This window comes from Ascaphus truei, chromosome 5 (assembly GCF_040206685.1).
Source record: "Ascaphus truei isolate aAscTru1 chromosome 5, aAscTru1.hap1, whole genome shotgun sequence".
Taxonomy (NCBI): Eukaryota; Metazoa; Chordata; class Amphibia; order Anura; family Ascaphidae; genus Ascaphus; species Ascaphus truei.
The window spans coordinates 169,804,075-169,820,964 of NC_134487.1; the positions used below are offsets into that span (position 1 = coordinate 169,804,075).

The 16,890-nt window shown below is 38.4% G+C and overlaps 1 protein-coding gene across 1 annotated transcript in view; it reads right to left on the minus strand.

Moving 5' to 3' along the window:
• The window catches only part of TRPC7 (transient receptor potential cation channel subfamily C member 7), a 187,307-nt gene that overhangs the window by 132,799 nt on the left and 37,618 nt on the right, over positions 1-16,890 (minus strand). Inside the window, exon 3 of the mRNA XM_075601205.1 lies at positions 13,786-13,950. Within this exon, the coding sequence (XP_075457320.1) occupies positions 13,786-13,950 (165 nt within the window). The remainder of the gene's footprint in view (positions 1-13,785; positions 13,951-16,890) is intronic.

Genomic DNA, 16,890 nt, shown 5'->3' on the forward strand with positions numbered 1-16,890 from the left:
TTATAACATATATAAACATCATTACTATTATGGTTTTTGTCTCATCCATTAATTATGTTTCATCTTTGTTCTTTCCATTAGATTTTGTTCCTTCTACTTAATTTGCGTCAATATATTTTATGTATTTTATTTATTTTAGCCTTTTTAGGGATAGTAATAAAAGTCTTCATATCCTTAGGATTTTTGGGTCTGTGCATATGTCAGATGCAACAGATTTAACTTTGCCTATAGCTTAGGCTATCCACCAATGGCTATTTAATGCCATTTTTTACCTTATGTATAAACATGTTTTTAATCAAGTACTCATATATTAAATGTTTTAACCTGTATTACTTGCATCTATTTAGAGATACTGATTGCCTTTACCTAGATATATTAATTGTCTATATCAGCAGCATTTGGCCATCTCAATTAAATGTGCTCCATTATCCAATTCACTCCCCACCTATGAGAGTAGAGATTAGAGTATATAAGTTGCTCACACACTATGGAAAATCACTCCTGAAGAAACCTACAAGGTGAAACGCGTAGAGTGATGCCCTGAGACGAAACCGGAGCCTCTGAGAGAGGATGACGTCACTTCCGGTCCTCGGTGAGACGCATCCATGACACGCATAGCTGAACAGAGGAAAAGCAGAGATACCACTCTCCCGGTCTTGCAGAGTTCCACTTTGTGATCTACACGTTTGTTTCTTTCCATCACCATGTGAGTTGATTGGATTTTGCTTGTTTTTATAAATATTCTATGTACAGTCTGCACTATGTCCGGTTCATTTCATTTCTAAGGGGCCGCAAGTGTACCAGAGAGCTACAGTATACCTGATTAGCAGTGCGGTTCCTATCCTACCAATTGGCCTCATCCCATGGGTTAAAGATACCTTTACATGTCTGCGTACTTCTCACGTTTGTGAGTATTCTGAGCACCTAACCACAGCCATTTATCACACAAAGTTCACACAATACTGCACCATAAGTTTATTGTCTTTCTTTATTTTCCACATGATTTGCGCATCTTGATGATTTTCACCCTTCACGAATCTGAATCAGTGCCATTTTTATTGATTAGGATAGACTAACTGAGCTTTTTTACATACTTTTTTACATACTGTACTGTATAATAAACCCCAAAAATAAAAAGTATGCATTTATTCTGTACATGTATTACAGTGCATGTGTATGTGTGTTCTACTGTAATAATAATACAAATACCGATAATGCGTTTGTGTTCGAGTGTGTTCCTGCGTCCGTAGAATCGGGGTTGATCCATGGAAGCAGATGGCACAATGCAGTATCTGGACAAGGGCAAGTTCAGATACAGACCATCGAGTGGGAGGCTATGCAATGTGTGTCACCTTTTATGCATGGCGACGAGGTGCAGGTGTTAAAAGTGGGCATACTCTAATGTGAGTCATTAAAGTATAAATACACAATCCATTTTGTGGATTAACTGCACATTGAATGCACATCGACTAAACATCGAATATACATTCTTGTGCTTGTATTTCTTTCGACATGCAGCGATGCCTGTTAAAAAGAATTCTAAGAATCTTAGCATGAGAATAAAGGAGATGTACACGAGAGGACAATGAATTGCAGATATTCAACGCTGGCAAAGTACTTCTGGCCTCGTTGTGCCAGCAGCAACCGTGAACTATCATGCCCACGGTAAGACCAAAAAAGTAAAGAGGACACCAACGGTAACTACCGCGTAAGTACTGTACTGTACTTTATCTATCAATTATTATTGTTATCGCTGTATATTTATATAACTCTATTCTATACAGTATCTATCTATTTTTTTGCTGTATATTTATATAACTCTATTCTGTACAGTATCTATCTATTTTTATTGTTATCGCTGTATATTTAGACAGTATAACTATTCTATTAAAGTAATATCTATATTTGGCCTGAGCATAAATGTACCTGTACTTGTGGCCTACTGTAACGTATTGTTGTTTTTCATTTAAACTGTAGGGAGACAACTGTTTTGGTTGACAGAATAAGTGAAGAGAATGATGAGAAGAGTGCCTTAAGGGCCAAAGACACTCTGCAGAAAAATCACAATCTAACCGTATCAGAGACCAGCATTAAGAAGATGAGACGCAGAATTGGATGGAAATATGGACGTGTGAGGTGAGTACTGGACAGTACAGGAGGTCAAAAGTGTGGTTAATGAACTGTACTGTACCTATAAAATTATTCCTCGTCATTACAGAGCGTACCCTATGATAAGGGACGTCAAGATAAAGAGAGTGGTCCAGGCACAGGCATGGATCGACAGTGGCGAAACTTTTCAGGATTGCATCTTTATTGACGAGTCTACTGTATCTCTGGAGAGATATGCCACCTTTGCATTCCACAAAAAAGGACGCATATCTATGAGGCCGCGTCCAAAACACACAGTGAAGATGCATGTGTGGGGTGCCATCTCTAGGCGTGGACCAGGATTCATCGTCATCTTTGATGGTACAGTATAATAATACACAAAGTCACATGCTATAGCCTTAAGCACTGTACTGTACTACTGTAGTGTGCATTATTTTGAGCACTTTTCTTGTTACAGGAATCATGAATAAAGCTTTTTTCCAAGAGCAAAAAGTGCCTGAGATTGTGGAATACATCACACGTGAATTCCCAGATGGTCACTGTTTCTACCAGGACAACGATCCGAAGCACACCGCGTCAACTGCGCATATTCTTGCCAACGGTATCAACTGAGTGAAGACGCCAGCGGAGTAAGTGCGGTAACCGTGTCTCATTTTTTTCACACTGTTTACTGTGTATCTCTTTAACTAATTCTGCTTTTTTTCCCCTCCAATGACAGATCGCCAGACTTTAATCATATCGAAATGGTCTGGCATCAGCTGAAGGACCATATCCGAAAAGTGGTGAAACCCTCAAAAAAGGATGAGTTGGCGAATGGCATAATGAGTTTTTGGAATGATGTGCTCATCGTGGAACGCTGTAATAAATATATCGATCATATTGCGACTGTGTTGCCCATTGTGATAGAGCTTAATGGGCAAGCATCAGGAAGGTAGTATAGTACTGTATTGTATTATGGTAAGTACAGGCACACCAAGTACAGCATGATACAGGTAAGTATGGCACAGATTGTTTTACAGTATACAGCATGCACTTTACTGCACTAATTTTTAGAGAGAGCTGGCTGCACTACAAATCTTGTTACAAACTATTTTACAGTACATTAGTTCCAGTATACAGTAGTTTGACAGTAGTAACTGCAAACAGTAGTCCAATATGGAGTAGTTTTATTGTACAAAATGCAATTATATGCACTTAACTGCACTAATTTGTTCCTTCCTTTTCAGAGACAGCTGGCTGCACTACAAAAGGACGGGTGGGGGAGGGGGGTATCATGTGTAAATTGTGTGAACTGTGTGTATAATGTATCTACAGTCATGATTTACACAACCCCCCCCTCCCCCTCTCTCAATGAACTACAGAATGCAATGTGGCCATGACGAACAAGATAAAGACTAAAAATTTGTATTACTGTTTTTATTATTATAAATGGGCATTATTCAAGATTATTTGTATTTTTCATTCATCCATGATTATGCACCGGCCATCAAATTTCAACTGACAGAAGAACTACAGTACATTACTGTACGTGTACAAAGAAGATAAACACTGAAAATGATTATTTGTATTTTTTATTCCTGATAAAATAAAATAAATATTTCATTACATTCACATTTTTTTTCTTTGAACTTTAAATTCACTGTGAATGTGTGTGTGGGGGGATTCTTCAAGAAGGCTTACATTTTTATTCATTGGTTACATAATCAGATTAACATATTCAATTCGAGAAGGGTTTATCACAAGTGCGCATGTGTTACCGTAAACAAAGCCTCAAAGTGTTCGGTGGGGGGGTCATCATAATGGATTAGTGTGACAGGGTAAATAAACGTCACCAGCCATATGCCTGGCAGACTTATCTGTAGTGCGGCAGTGAGGAGGTTAACTTTCAGCTGAGTTAATTAGTCTGAGCCCAGCTACCTCATCAAGGTGTTTTAAAACCCCCAGGCTGTACACACATGCAGGCTAGCTGGTCAGGAGACAGGAGTGAAATGCTGAAGGAAGATTACTGCTACAAGGTCTGTTTTTCAAAGTACATCTTTGATGAACTGTCTGTGTCCTGCATGCTGAAAAGAAGCTGTCTTGTTTTTCTATGCTGAAGAGAAGCTATTTTGTTTTTGTATGCTGACAAGAAGCTGTATTGTTTTTGTGTGCTGTAATTTTTAAGGCTCAATAAATAAGCCTTATCAAGAAAACCCACGTGTGGTTGCATGTACCCTGCAACATTAGCATAAGAGATTAGCCAAGCATTTGAAAATGATTGTGAAGTTATACACACATGCGCATTAATCATCAACTAGGTCCCTTCCCAAAGAGGATTACACGCAGACGCAGAGATGTGACGCTCAGCTCGGGACGATTAAAAGCACAAATCCAAGCTTTTGAAAATGAATGGTTTTCGAGAGGTGTCGATAAGAAGTTGAAATCCTTGAGCCTTGTGTGTCTGCAGGGGGTAGGGGGGTAAAGCTTTATGAAGGATTAGTAGTACTGTACTGTAGTTCAAAAACATATTTTCAACAGGCCACCATAATGTTTTGATCCCCAGACCTCCAAATCAATAAAAATTATATAAATAATGTGAATGACCAGTGTCACATTAAAAAGCTACAGTACCGATAGAATATCAGAATAACAAGAATTTTTATGCAGTCACACATGTCTGGAAACGAAACATAAAAAAAAAAAGAAGTATTTTTTTTTTCCAGACTGGAACTTCCACATGATTGTGAAGTTATACACGCATGCGCATTAATCATCAACTAGGTCCCTTCCCCAAGAGGATTACACGCAGGCGCTGAAATGTGACACCAGGCTCTGTACGTTATACACGCAGGAATGGGATGACAGGTTCGGGATGATTGAAGCCAGAAAGCCATCTGGCTGGGAGAGGTGTACTGAACTGTAGATAAGAAGTTGAAATAGTACTTTAGCCTTGTGTGTGTGGGGGCGAGAGGGAGAGCGGTGTATGCGGCGAAATATGATACTGTAACACGCCTATGCGTTTCAACAATATTCAAATGAGACATACAGTACTGTACTGTACGGTAGATGCATAATATACTGTAAAAAGAGTATGAAAACAAATACAAGTAAAAGTACTGATTACAAAATACTGTAATACAGTACATACAGTACTGTAGAGAAATGTGATAATTTTATATTCGAAGAAGACGCAACGCTATATTTTTGTAATACTGTATACTGTAAATCCTCCATTTTACAAATACTGCGCGTGCACACAGACATAATGCATTAGACATGCATTAGACTTATTAGACTTTTAAGACAAAAGCTCGCGAACGCCCACTTGTGTTTTTAGACGGTATTGCAGTATAGCGGACAGCACTAAAATCCGAGCGCTAACATACCGGAAAGCGCTACGGAAAAACAGAAAATATACCGCATCTGGCCGCGGTTAGCAGAGCGCCGCGGATCCGGCCGCATTAGGATAAAGGCGGCCGCAGCTGTAAGTACAAGAACGCTCCTTGTTCTCCAAGATGCCCCACCTCAGTTTAATTTAGTACAGTCAATTAAGCACTTCCAATCCAAAATAACTAAGAAACATCTATCCCACCTATCAAGCTGTTATCTCTGAGCTTCTTTTGCCTTCAACTAGTTATTCTTTCCTCAAATCTGCTCAAGCTAACCAGCCATGCTTCCACCTATCATCAGGATATACTTGTTAGCAGGCCAATTTAACAAATCAAACTATTATTCTATGGACAACACCTTTCCAACCTATTGCTTAATGTCTCCTAATTATCTCTCAGAACATTCAAGCACTGTCTCTAAGCAATCCAGTATTAGCTCACAGCAACATATCACATAACCTTCATTTATCTCAGTTCATCAATCAAGCTACAGTATATCTGAAAGAGTTCTTCAAATCCAGATTATCTATTCAAATTTCTTATCTTCCAACCTAGATGCTATTTCATAATTTCAAATTAAGATTTAATTGGCTTTTGGGTATGTGTCATTGAGCTGCATTCTACCAACTAGAGAAATTGAGATTTAATTGGCTTTTGGGCTATGTGTCATTGAGCTGCATTCTACCAACCAGAGAAATTAAGATTTAATTGGCTATGGGGTATGTGTCATTGAGCTGCATTCTACCAACCAGAGAAATTAAGATTTATTTGTTTTTTGGGATATGTGTCATTGAGCTGCATTCTATCAACCAGAGAAATTAAGATTTAATTGGCTTTTGGGGTATGTGTCATTGAGCTGCATTCTACCAACCAGAGAAATTAAGATTTAATTGGCTTTTGGTGTATGTTTGTGAGCTGATTCCTAACAATTGAGAGAGAAATGATGATCTATATAACCATTTTGTAAGTCTGAGTTGATTAGACAAACCCCTCCCTTAAGTGTTAGTCAAATGCATGTGCATAGGGTACTTAAGTCACTGTAGCATGGCTGTTTAGCCATAAGGCTGTGTAACATCAAAAGCGTCACATCATAAGTGTACATCAAAAGTGTCTACAAGAGTTAATTTTGGAGGTGAAATTGGAGGTGAAGATTGGAGGAAGATCTGGACTCTGCATTACAACTTGCCACTGTGAGACATTAACTTTTAACATCTGTGATTTATTTGTACACTTTTATCCTCCAGTACGTTGGAACTCTCTCCTCCTGCATCTCACTATGCCCTCCCTATTTCTTTTTCTGATTACTGTTTCCTCACTCCTTTGTGAGCATTTCTGTTCTCTACAACATCTCAACTCCCCACTGCACCATTATTTATAAACATCTCTCCCAATAACTTATTTACCCCTCAATATAAAACACCCACACAAATCCTCTATTCACACCCTCTATCTACTCCTTCCTGCTGCTGGGGATCTTCCCTAAGCCTGAAGCCAGACATACACACCTGATCTCACTCATGCCTCCCTGCCACATCTTCCCTTGTAAATGGTGGTAACCTTTTCATTTAACACTGACCTTCTTTAAATTTTACCTCACAAATCAAGCATCCCAATAGCCTGCCCTCATGGCTAATGTCCCACACTCAGTCACTCCTACCACCCATTGTGACCAAGCACTGCCATCTACAGCACTTACTCCTTCGCCTGCTGTCTCTGTAAATTTCCCATTAAAACCCTTAGATTGTAAGCTCTTCGGGGCAGGGATTTCCTTTCCTATTGTCTGATTTTGCTGCACTTATTGTATAATTATAATTCCCTGTACTGTATTCTTTGGGAAGCGCTGAGTACACTTTTGGCGCTATATAAATAAAGACATACAATACAATTTCAGCCTGTAATTACCTGCTTTGACATACGGCCCTACCAATTGGGCTGAAATATACTAGTGACATTTTTACATTTAGAACGTAAGTCTGTGTGACAAAGGAGTTATTTGATCGAAACATATTTTGATCGAAACATGATTCAAGCCTGCCAACCGAGTCAAGGTAAACTCAGTTTACCAGCTGCACACTTCACAAAGGGAGGAGAGCAGGTAATATGTACAGTATTTGACCTACAGCCAGCAGGAATCTGTCTGACCTTCTATAGACATCTACTAAATTCAATCCCCTCGACCCATTATAGGTCCACGGACAAGAAGAGTATGTTATGAAACAGGTTCTGGATAACTGCAGACATGTAGGTGTCCTGCAGTACCTGGTGGACTGGAAGGGGTACAGTCCTGTGGGGTGGTCCTGGCATTCTGTAGAAAATGGCCATGCCCTGTGCCTCATAAGGAACTTTCTTAGTGCCTATAAGCCAGGTCCTGGGGCACCTGGAAGTCGCCCTGCGAGGCCAGTCTTTTCCTTCTGTCGTTTACTGGATCAACTAGTTTGCTTGACCACTCTACCTGCCTGCTGCCTACCTTGACCTGTGCATGCCTGAACACTATTCTGGTCTGCTGCCTGCCATGACCCGTGCCTGCCTGTCAACTCTACCTGCCTACTTTCTGCCCTGACCCATGCCTCTACATGGGTTTTTCCATCTTTTTCACCCTCTGGCCTTTCCTCTATTCCAGACCACCTACTTGTAGTGTGCACACACAATATGTTTAATACTGTACTTCTGCTTTCTCCATATCACCAATAATTTGCCTGCCCATCTCACACTGAAAGGGTCTAATATTCTATTTGTAATCTCTTTGCTATTAATATACTTGAATAATTTCTTAGGATTTATCTTCATTTCCATTACAATCATGTTATCCTATTAAATTGTTGCAAGTCTGATTGCTTTTCTACAACTTTTGATACACTCATTGTCTGAAAATTCTTCTGACTTCAACAATTTAAATGTCTGCCAATTCCATTTATTTTCATCCTCTACCTGTTTATGTAGCCACATTGGTTCTAATTAGTTTCTCTTACATTTAATACCAGAAGGTTAGGCTGATAACTGTACTCATCCAAAAATTATTTATAGACTGACCAATAATCTCATGTATTTTTTCCTGTCAGAACTTTCACTTTGAATACCAATTGTAATATTCCTAAAACCCTCAATGGAAGCTAAGCACCCTATGAAAGAGCCCAGGCTGCAAAACCGGGGCAAAATAAGAACCATTACTTACTGAATCCTATTCCATAAAAAAATGTAGTAACATTATCTTTGATTTAAAAAATGTAATCAAACCATAAAAAAACAATTAAAAACAATATTAATAAAGTACCGTTCGCTGCGTTTGGTTAGAATAACTAATTTAAAATAAAATTTTGGGCCATGGTATTTGTTCAGCTTCTAAAAGGTTGGGGGCCCTTGAAATGTCTGTGGCCCTGGGCTACAGCCCAGTTAGCCCATGCCTTAAGATGGTATTGAGCATTTGGGATCCCTGCGATAACCTGAACAGCAATACGTTATTTCAAGTAGTAGCACTGGTTAGCGTCAGAGTAGGTTGTTCTCTTTAGTGGATAGGCCTTACAAATAACCTGATGTTAGTTTACTGTAGGTTAACATCAGGATAAATATCCTAGCAGAGTTTAGTGCAACTGGGCCTATAAATTGTATGTTAACGACTTTGGTGCCTAAAGGGGATAAAAAAAATTCTGCTATAGGGTTTTGTTAGAAATCTTTTTACATCACACTATGATACTGTGGTTGTGTGATATCTCTCACACCCACAATAGTATTGCTAGTGATGGTTAATCCTGATTTTTTTTTTTTTAAACAACATTTTATTGATTTCAAAAACAAAGCATAATACACAATACATCCATTGTTTCAATTAACATCCACACCTTATTTTAGTTAGCATTATTCAATTCCTTAGTTAATGTAATTTTCAGGTATAAATAAATCAGTAACAGAGACACAATTATTGTATCCCATTTATGAATACAAAAATCTTAGTGAATTTGGCCGGTATTGTAAGTTTGCTTTGTTGGATTACCATTACATTTTCAAGCCTTATCTTTTTACCTCTAAGAGCAATGTACGATATTGTGGAACTCCTTTATTTACACTGATTATTTGTTGTTTTTTGATCAACTGTTATTTTTATTGTATAATTACACTCTGCTCATATTACCCGAACTCTCTGCAGCAGTTGATTCTGTGGACCACCCTCTTCTCCTTCACATTCTCCAGACTCTTGGTATAAGTAACAAAGCTCTATCCTGGATCTCCTCCTACCGCTCCCATCGTACTTTCAGTGTCTCTTCTGCTAACACCTCCTCCTCCACCATAGATCTCTCTGTTGGGGTACCCCAGGGCTCTGTCCTGAGACCTCTCCTCTTTTTCTGTACACACTTTCTCTCGGTGACCTAATCACATCACTTGGGTTTAAATATCACCTCTATGCTGATGACACACAAATTTACTTTTCAACCCCAGACCTTACACCTGCTGTACAGACCAAAGTTTCTGAATGTCTCTCTGCGATATCATCCTGGATGACCCTCCACCGACTTAAACTTAACATGGCAAAAACAGAGCTCCTCATACATCTTCCCAAACCTTGCCCAACTACCTCCTTCCACATTACTGTTGGAAGTACCTATCATTCCCTCAGTAGCCCATGCACGCTGCCTAGGGGTCGCACTCGACTCGTCTCTCACATTCTAATCTTACATTCAAAATGTTTCTAAAACCTGTCGCTTTTTCCTCCACAATATAACAAAGATACGCCCGTTCCTCTGTTGCTCGACTGCTAAAACTCTGACGCAGGCCCTCATTCTCTCCCGTCTCGATTACTGTAACCTTCTGCTGTCTGGCCATCCTGCCTCTCACCTGTCTCCAACAAGAAACAAAGAAGTCCAGAGCAACATCCAATGTGACAAAAATACACAATCTCACCTGTTCCCCCCAACAATCTATCCTAAACGCTGCTGCCTGAATCACTCTACTTTTTCCTTTATCTGTCTCAGCGTCTCCCCTGCTTAAATCACTCTCCTAGCTTCCTACCAAATCTCGCAATCAATACTCCTCCTCACTTTTAAAGCTTTACACTCTTCTGTCCCTCCTTACATCTCAGCCCTAATTTCTCACTATGCACCATCCCAACTCTTGCATCTGCTCAAGGATGTCTTCTCTCTACCCCCTTTGTATCTAAAGCCCTCTCCCGCCATAAAATCTCTCATTGACTGCCCCAAAAGAGCGCTACACACTATACAGTACCCTCATTAAATGATGGTGCTACCAAACAATTGATTATAAACAGTCCAGCTGAATTTCTGAACAGCTGGGAGTTGCTGTACGTGTCTCTACACTTCAATGTGAGAGCTTGGCTCCAGACTGTCTCTGAGGGATGATGTCACCAGCACCACCGGGTGAGTCCAATTTCACCCCAGCCTCTACTACCTGACTTGACACACCCTACACTTATTGTAACTGGTGAGTTACTTCCTCAGGGGATTGCCAGTTACAAAACGCGTATGGTGTGTCAGGTATTAGAGGCAGGAGTGGAACTGGACTCACCAGGTGGTGCTGGTGACATCATCACTCAGACAGTCTGTAGACACTCTACACACACTGACAGCAACTCCCAGCTGTTCAATAGTTCAGATGGTTGTCAGCTGTGAACTGTGTTCCTGACCAGGCATAAGGCTGATAGTGGTTTATTATAAGTCATTAACACATTACCAACCAGATCTTTTTTGTGTTTCTCTATTTTTGTTCCTATTTTACCTTTTTTTGTTTTATTTATATTTTATAAATAAAGTCCTCATGTTTAATCCTCAACTGTGAGCTCACATGAGAAATACTCTCTTCAGAGGGTTAATCAACATTACCTTTATGCTCATTAATAACCACATAAATGTGAGTATAAATCTATATTGATTACATCAATAATCTGTGGACTAGACAGACAGCGCGATATGTTATCCTATGTTTCTTTTCCAGCGAAATCCAGACCTAGAGAGGTTAAAGGAGTGACAGCTGACAGGATATAAAGACCCATTAGATGAGCATAAAACACAAGAGGAGCAAAGTGTGAGTTCCGTTACGGGGATTTTAAGTTTTATATATTTTTTCACAATGTCACGTCATTTTTTTTTGATGTAATAAAATGTTATTATTTTGTGATTTTATAACGGACCCTACTTTAGAGAGAACGTAGCTGGCTGATTAAGTCATATATCAGTACTTCATCATCATAGAGGGCATCTTTGGAGAGTCTTTTCTTGATCTTCTTGATCAATTTGTTAAAATATGCTATTTACCTCTACTGCACCATGATTATAAATTACTAATTATATTAATAGGAGAGCAGAATAGAACATAAAATTGTGCTCATTAATAACCACATAAATGTGAGTATAAATCTATATTAATTACACCAATAAGCTGTGGACCAGACAGACAGCGCGATATGTTATCCTATGTTTCTTTTCCAGCGAAATCCAGACCTGGAGAGGTTAAAGGAGTGACCTTATAGACAGCTGACAGGATATAAAGACCCATGAGATGAGCATAAAACACAAGAGGAGCAAAGTGTGAGTTCAATAATTATAGAACTACAAGAAGAATTCCAATTTTTTGAATTTATTACACTACAGTATTTGTGTTTCCCTCTGTTCCTTCTCTTTTTTTTACATATAACCTCTGGACAGACCCACTGCGCCCAAGAAAACCATCTACACACAGTAAATTCACAATATAGTTTATCTTGCATTTATACCGGTGGATGTATATTTGGCTTTTGTAGGAACAAGGCAATAAAATGCTAAATCTTTGGTTGTCGCAGAAAGAAGGGACACCAAATGTTTATTATGCATTGGTTTTTAAAGTACTGTATAGCTATCACAAGGTAGACAGTCGCACACACAGACACTCACATATAGTACAACACAAGATCCAGCAACGATAAGCAAGAGCCGCAGGGGAGAGCCGAAGGAAAGATAGAAGAGACCTGTATCCTGTCATAAAGGATCCATCTACAGTACATGCCCTGCAGAATCAGAATAAAAGCATTATTTGCAGTAAAGAACTGAGTAAATGTATGTTCCTTTTCCTGTAGTTTAACCTGTTAGGTGAAACTGTGCCAAGGAAGGACTGTTAAATATCAGTGGCTGTGGCCGTTTTCCTGGAAGAAGTAGTGAAGGTGAACATACAATCCTTGGAGAAGTAGAATAACAGAGACTAACACCATGCAAATGTTGTACAAGCATATGACATTGCAACACCATTGACCTTCATCTTCTTTCTGTAGAGCTCTGCTCTCTTTAGTACAGACCTTGACATACTTGCATGCTGCTCTACATATATTATGTTGGATAAGAGAAAGGCCAAAGTTATCTAATTCAAAACATTTGATCAAATATGTCTTACTGTTTTACCTCTGGACAGACCCACTACGCCCAAGAAAACCATCTACACACAGTAAATTCACAATATAGTTTATCTTGCATTTATACCGGTGGATGTATATTTGGCTTTTGTAGGAACAAGGCAATAAAATGCTAAATCTTTGGTTGTCGCAGAAAGAAGGGACACCAAATGTTTATTATGCATTGGTTTTCAAAGTACTGTATAGCTATCACAAGGTAGACAGTTGCACACACAGACACTCACATATAGTACAACACAAGATCCAGCAACGATAAGCAAGAGCCGCAGGGGAGAGCCGAAGGAAAGATAGAAGAGACCTGTATCCTGTCATAAAGGATCCATCTACAGTACATGCCCTGCAGAATCAGAATAAAAGCATTATTTGCAGTAAAGAACTGAGTAAATGTATGTTCCTTTTCCTGTAGTTTAACCTGTTAGGTGAAACTGTGCCAAGGAAGGACTGTTAAATATCAGTGGCTGTGGCCGTTTTCCTGGAAGAAGTAGTGAAGGTGAACATACAATCCTTGGAGAAGTAGAATAACAGAGACTAACACCATGCAAATGTTGTACAAGCATATGACATTGCAACACCATTGACCTTCATCTTCTTTCTGTAGAGCTCTGCTCTCTTTAGTACAGACCTTGACATACTTGCATGCTGCTCTACATATATTATGTTGGATAAGAGAAAGGCCAAAGTTATCTAATTCAAAACATTTGATCAAATATGTCTTACTGTTTTACCTATGTACGCACACAACTTTATACTTTCCGCCATTCACAGCCTTTCATCTATTTTTTTTTTTTCATTCGTTTGTAAATCTTTTGTGTGTATCACATCTTCCCCGATTCAACAATTGAAAATATCAGAAAAACAATGTAATAGGTCATTTCAAGCACCAAGTATAAATAAATGTACTGTAAATATAGACATTTGTACCTTGCTGCATGGAGCAATCCAATAGGCAGCAGCTAGGAACGGAAGCCCAAAAGACACTCCGAGAACAGCCACGAATTTCACAGCCATAGATTGCTGACGTAGGCCTGAGAGATTTTCATACCACATTGTGAGCAATTGTTGTTGACAGTTGGGATGAGCAACAAACTGCAAAACAAATAATACATACTTATTAATAAATAATAGTTCTTTATTAATGCAATGATGCAATGCATGTACTAAAATAGTTACAAGTATCGCAGCGGTTTGAACAGCTTCCGTGTGTATTTTTGGGGATTAATTACTGTACTCTTACTGAAAGCATCACCCTATGACATAATTCCAATTAAAAAACAATTATGCTAAAATGAAAAAGGGATTGGGTAGAAATGGCAAATTAGCATGTCTACGTGCCTAGCTTCTAATTGAGACTGTTGGTACAGGAAGATCTCAGTAATGTAATCAGGAAGTCACAGCATGAAGCAGCTTTGTGCAGGAACGGGAGACTGAAAGTGCATAGCACCTGCGGCATTCTATAATACACAGTCCCATGAAAGAAAACATGAGCGAGTTTGGATTCTTTCCCCCCACTGAACTTCTTGGATCCAAACATCATTTTTTCTGATGCTCAGATCCACGCGTCTGAGCCACAAATGAGGCAAAACGGTTGCCTACTTAGCTTGGATCTTGTGGTATTTCCCCTATTAAGTATAAAATACAGAGAGACAGGGTGCGATACATATTAATAAAAATTAAATATTATTTAATTTATAATCTAATTATATAGATTCAATGTAATTAATGACTGGACTTGTCTTCTCATTAGGCAGAGAAAAGTCCCCCACCATCTGACTCTCAGTCCATCAGTTTCAGTCCAAACAAGTTCCATTTGGGTTGTGTACAGTAACTGAGACTGGGTAATAATAATTTCTGACCTGTCTCTTCAGTGTACATAACAGCAAATCAGTTACAGTTGCGTAAAGCAATAACTATTATAACATTTGTATCTGTGTGGATGCCTAGTTATAACATAGACATATATACATATATTCAATTTTCTATTATTCGAAGCATGGGGACCACCATCTGAACTCATTCAGTATATTGTTAATTTACCAGTCATTTAGTTCCAGTTGGATTAAGATACAACACCCTTATCTGTTGACTTATTTAATTATATATATTTGTTATAAAAAAATATTTCTATATACTAATATGTACTATAGATAGGAATACAGTATAGTATGAGATGGCACCATCTGGCCTGTCTCTCTTCTGCGAGGATATATAACCATCAGTCAATAAGTTACACTTATTTCTTTTCTTCTGTTATTGCAGTTGGGTTAAGTTTAACATTAGATTTATTTTACCTCTTTGGCATTCGTGGGTATCACAATTACAAGGGCTCCAAGATGCAATGAATATATTGGCACTGTTAATTGATAGAGAGCAGAGTCCCCATCAATCATGGATACTTGTACACGCGGGAGTAAAATTGTTCCTGAAGTGTCTTGTGGAAATCAACTCAGTAGCGTGGTGCACTCACGTAAACATGATACTTGCCACCGGTGCACAGCAAAGGTGGTTCCGCCGCAAAGTGGATCGAACTGACAGTCCAAGAGAATAAAGAAATTGGCACTTAAGTGGTCTTTGTAGAAAGTATCAAAAAGATTTAGTGATAGTATATCTACCATTAATAAACCTTTTTGATACTTTTCTACAAAGACCACTTGAGTGCCAACTTCTTTATATTCTTGTGGAAATCAACCCCATATAACACATACCGTATAGCATATTCATTGGCATGTGCAATTTATTTATTTCATCCCACAGGCACATTTTTATTTCCACAAATGTGGAATGAGCCTTATATTGACTTTGGTAGTTTTTTGGTAGTGTCAATAAAAGGCACCCCATACTTTTTATAATAAAATTATGCTTGGTGGAAGGCATCAAAATGCCTGGCGTAGGAGCATCACACAACATTTTCATTTAATCTATCATAGGGACAATTAACATAGCATGTGTATCACACTTTAAAGTGACCAATCCCAGGATTCCTCTACTTTCAGAAAATATCAGTTGTGACTCCATATATTACTGTTTATGTATTGTAATTACATGAGAAAATGGTGGCGCGTAAAAATCTACAGTACCTAACGGAAACACCAACATTTTTTATTTCAAAACATTAACTAATCAAAAAGGAAATTAATTAATAATATTAAATGTTAAACTAATAGTAGAAAAAATATCATTATGATGTGTAATGTGGCTCATCCAGACAAAAGTACTAAAACCATATTACATACTGCATTGCCAAGTTTGAAACATTATTATTTCTTTTTTGCACACCAATTACTGTATTATTGAAGTCTCATGACCAGATACGGACATGGGACAAACACCAATTATTATTATTTTTACTGTACACCATAACACTGACAAAGAAATTACAGTCTAAAAATGTTATTGCAACAATGTGAATATTTCATTGGCCCAATTGGTAACACCTACCCATGGTAGTGCAAAGGTAATTCCTAGAAAGATATTAATGTGGGAAAATACAAAATATCCATGCACGTTTTAGGGTGTGTAAACCTATACATATTTGGTATCCGTGTACCCAGGAGATCGATCAAAATTTGTATTTGGTTTTATGATTGCACTGAGTTTGTGTGAGAAATTTTGAAGCAAAATCCAGCGTTTCTGTAAATTGCTAAGAAAATTATCAAAACCATTGTTTTCAACAAAAATTCATTGTGTGTTTATTTTTTATTTGTACAATGACTTATTGCCCTATTTGCTTTGGCTCATAAACCAGTTTTCTGCCTGGTTTGTGAATGTAGGTAAACTTTTCGTACATCTCAATAGCGAGATTGCCTCACTTGCTCCCTATATAGATCCCAGCAAACACAATCTTCTTCTTTTCCTCAACATGGATGTTCTGACAGTGTGGTGGTGGCAAATAAAAAAGCTAAGAGAAAGACAGAGGTGCAGAAAGACAGACAACTACAGAGGGAGAGGGACTGACACAAGAAGATATATAGGAACAAGCAGAAAGAGGAGGAACAGGAGAGTGGTCAGGCCTCCTCTGTTTGTTAGACT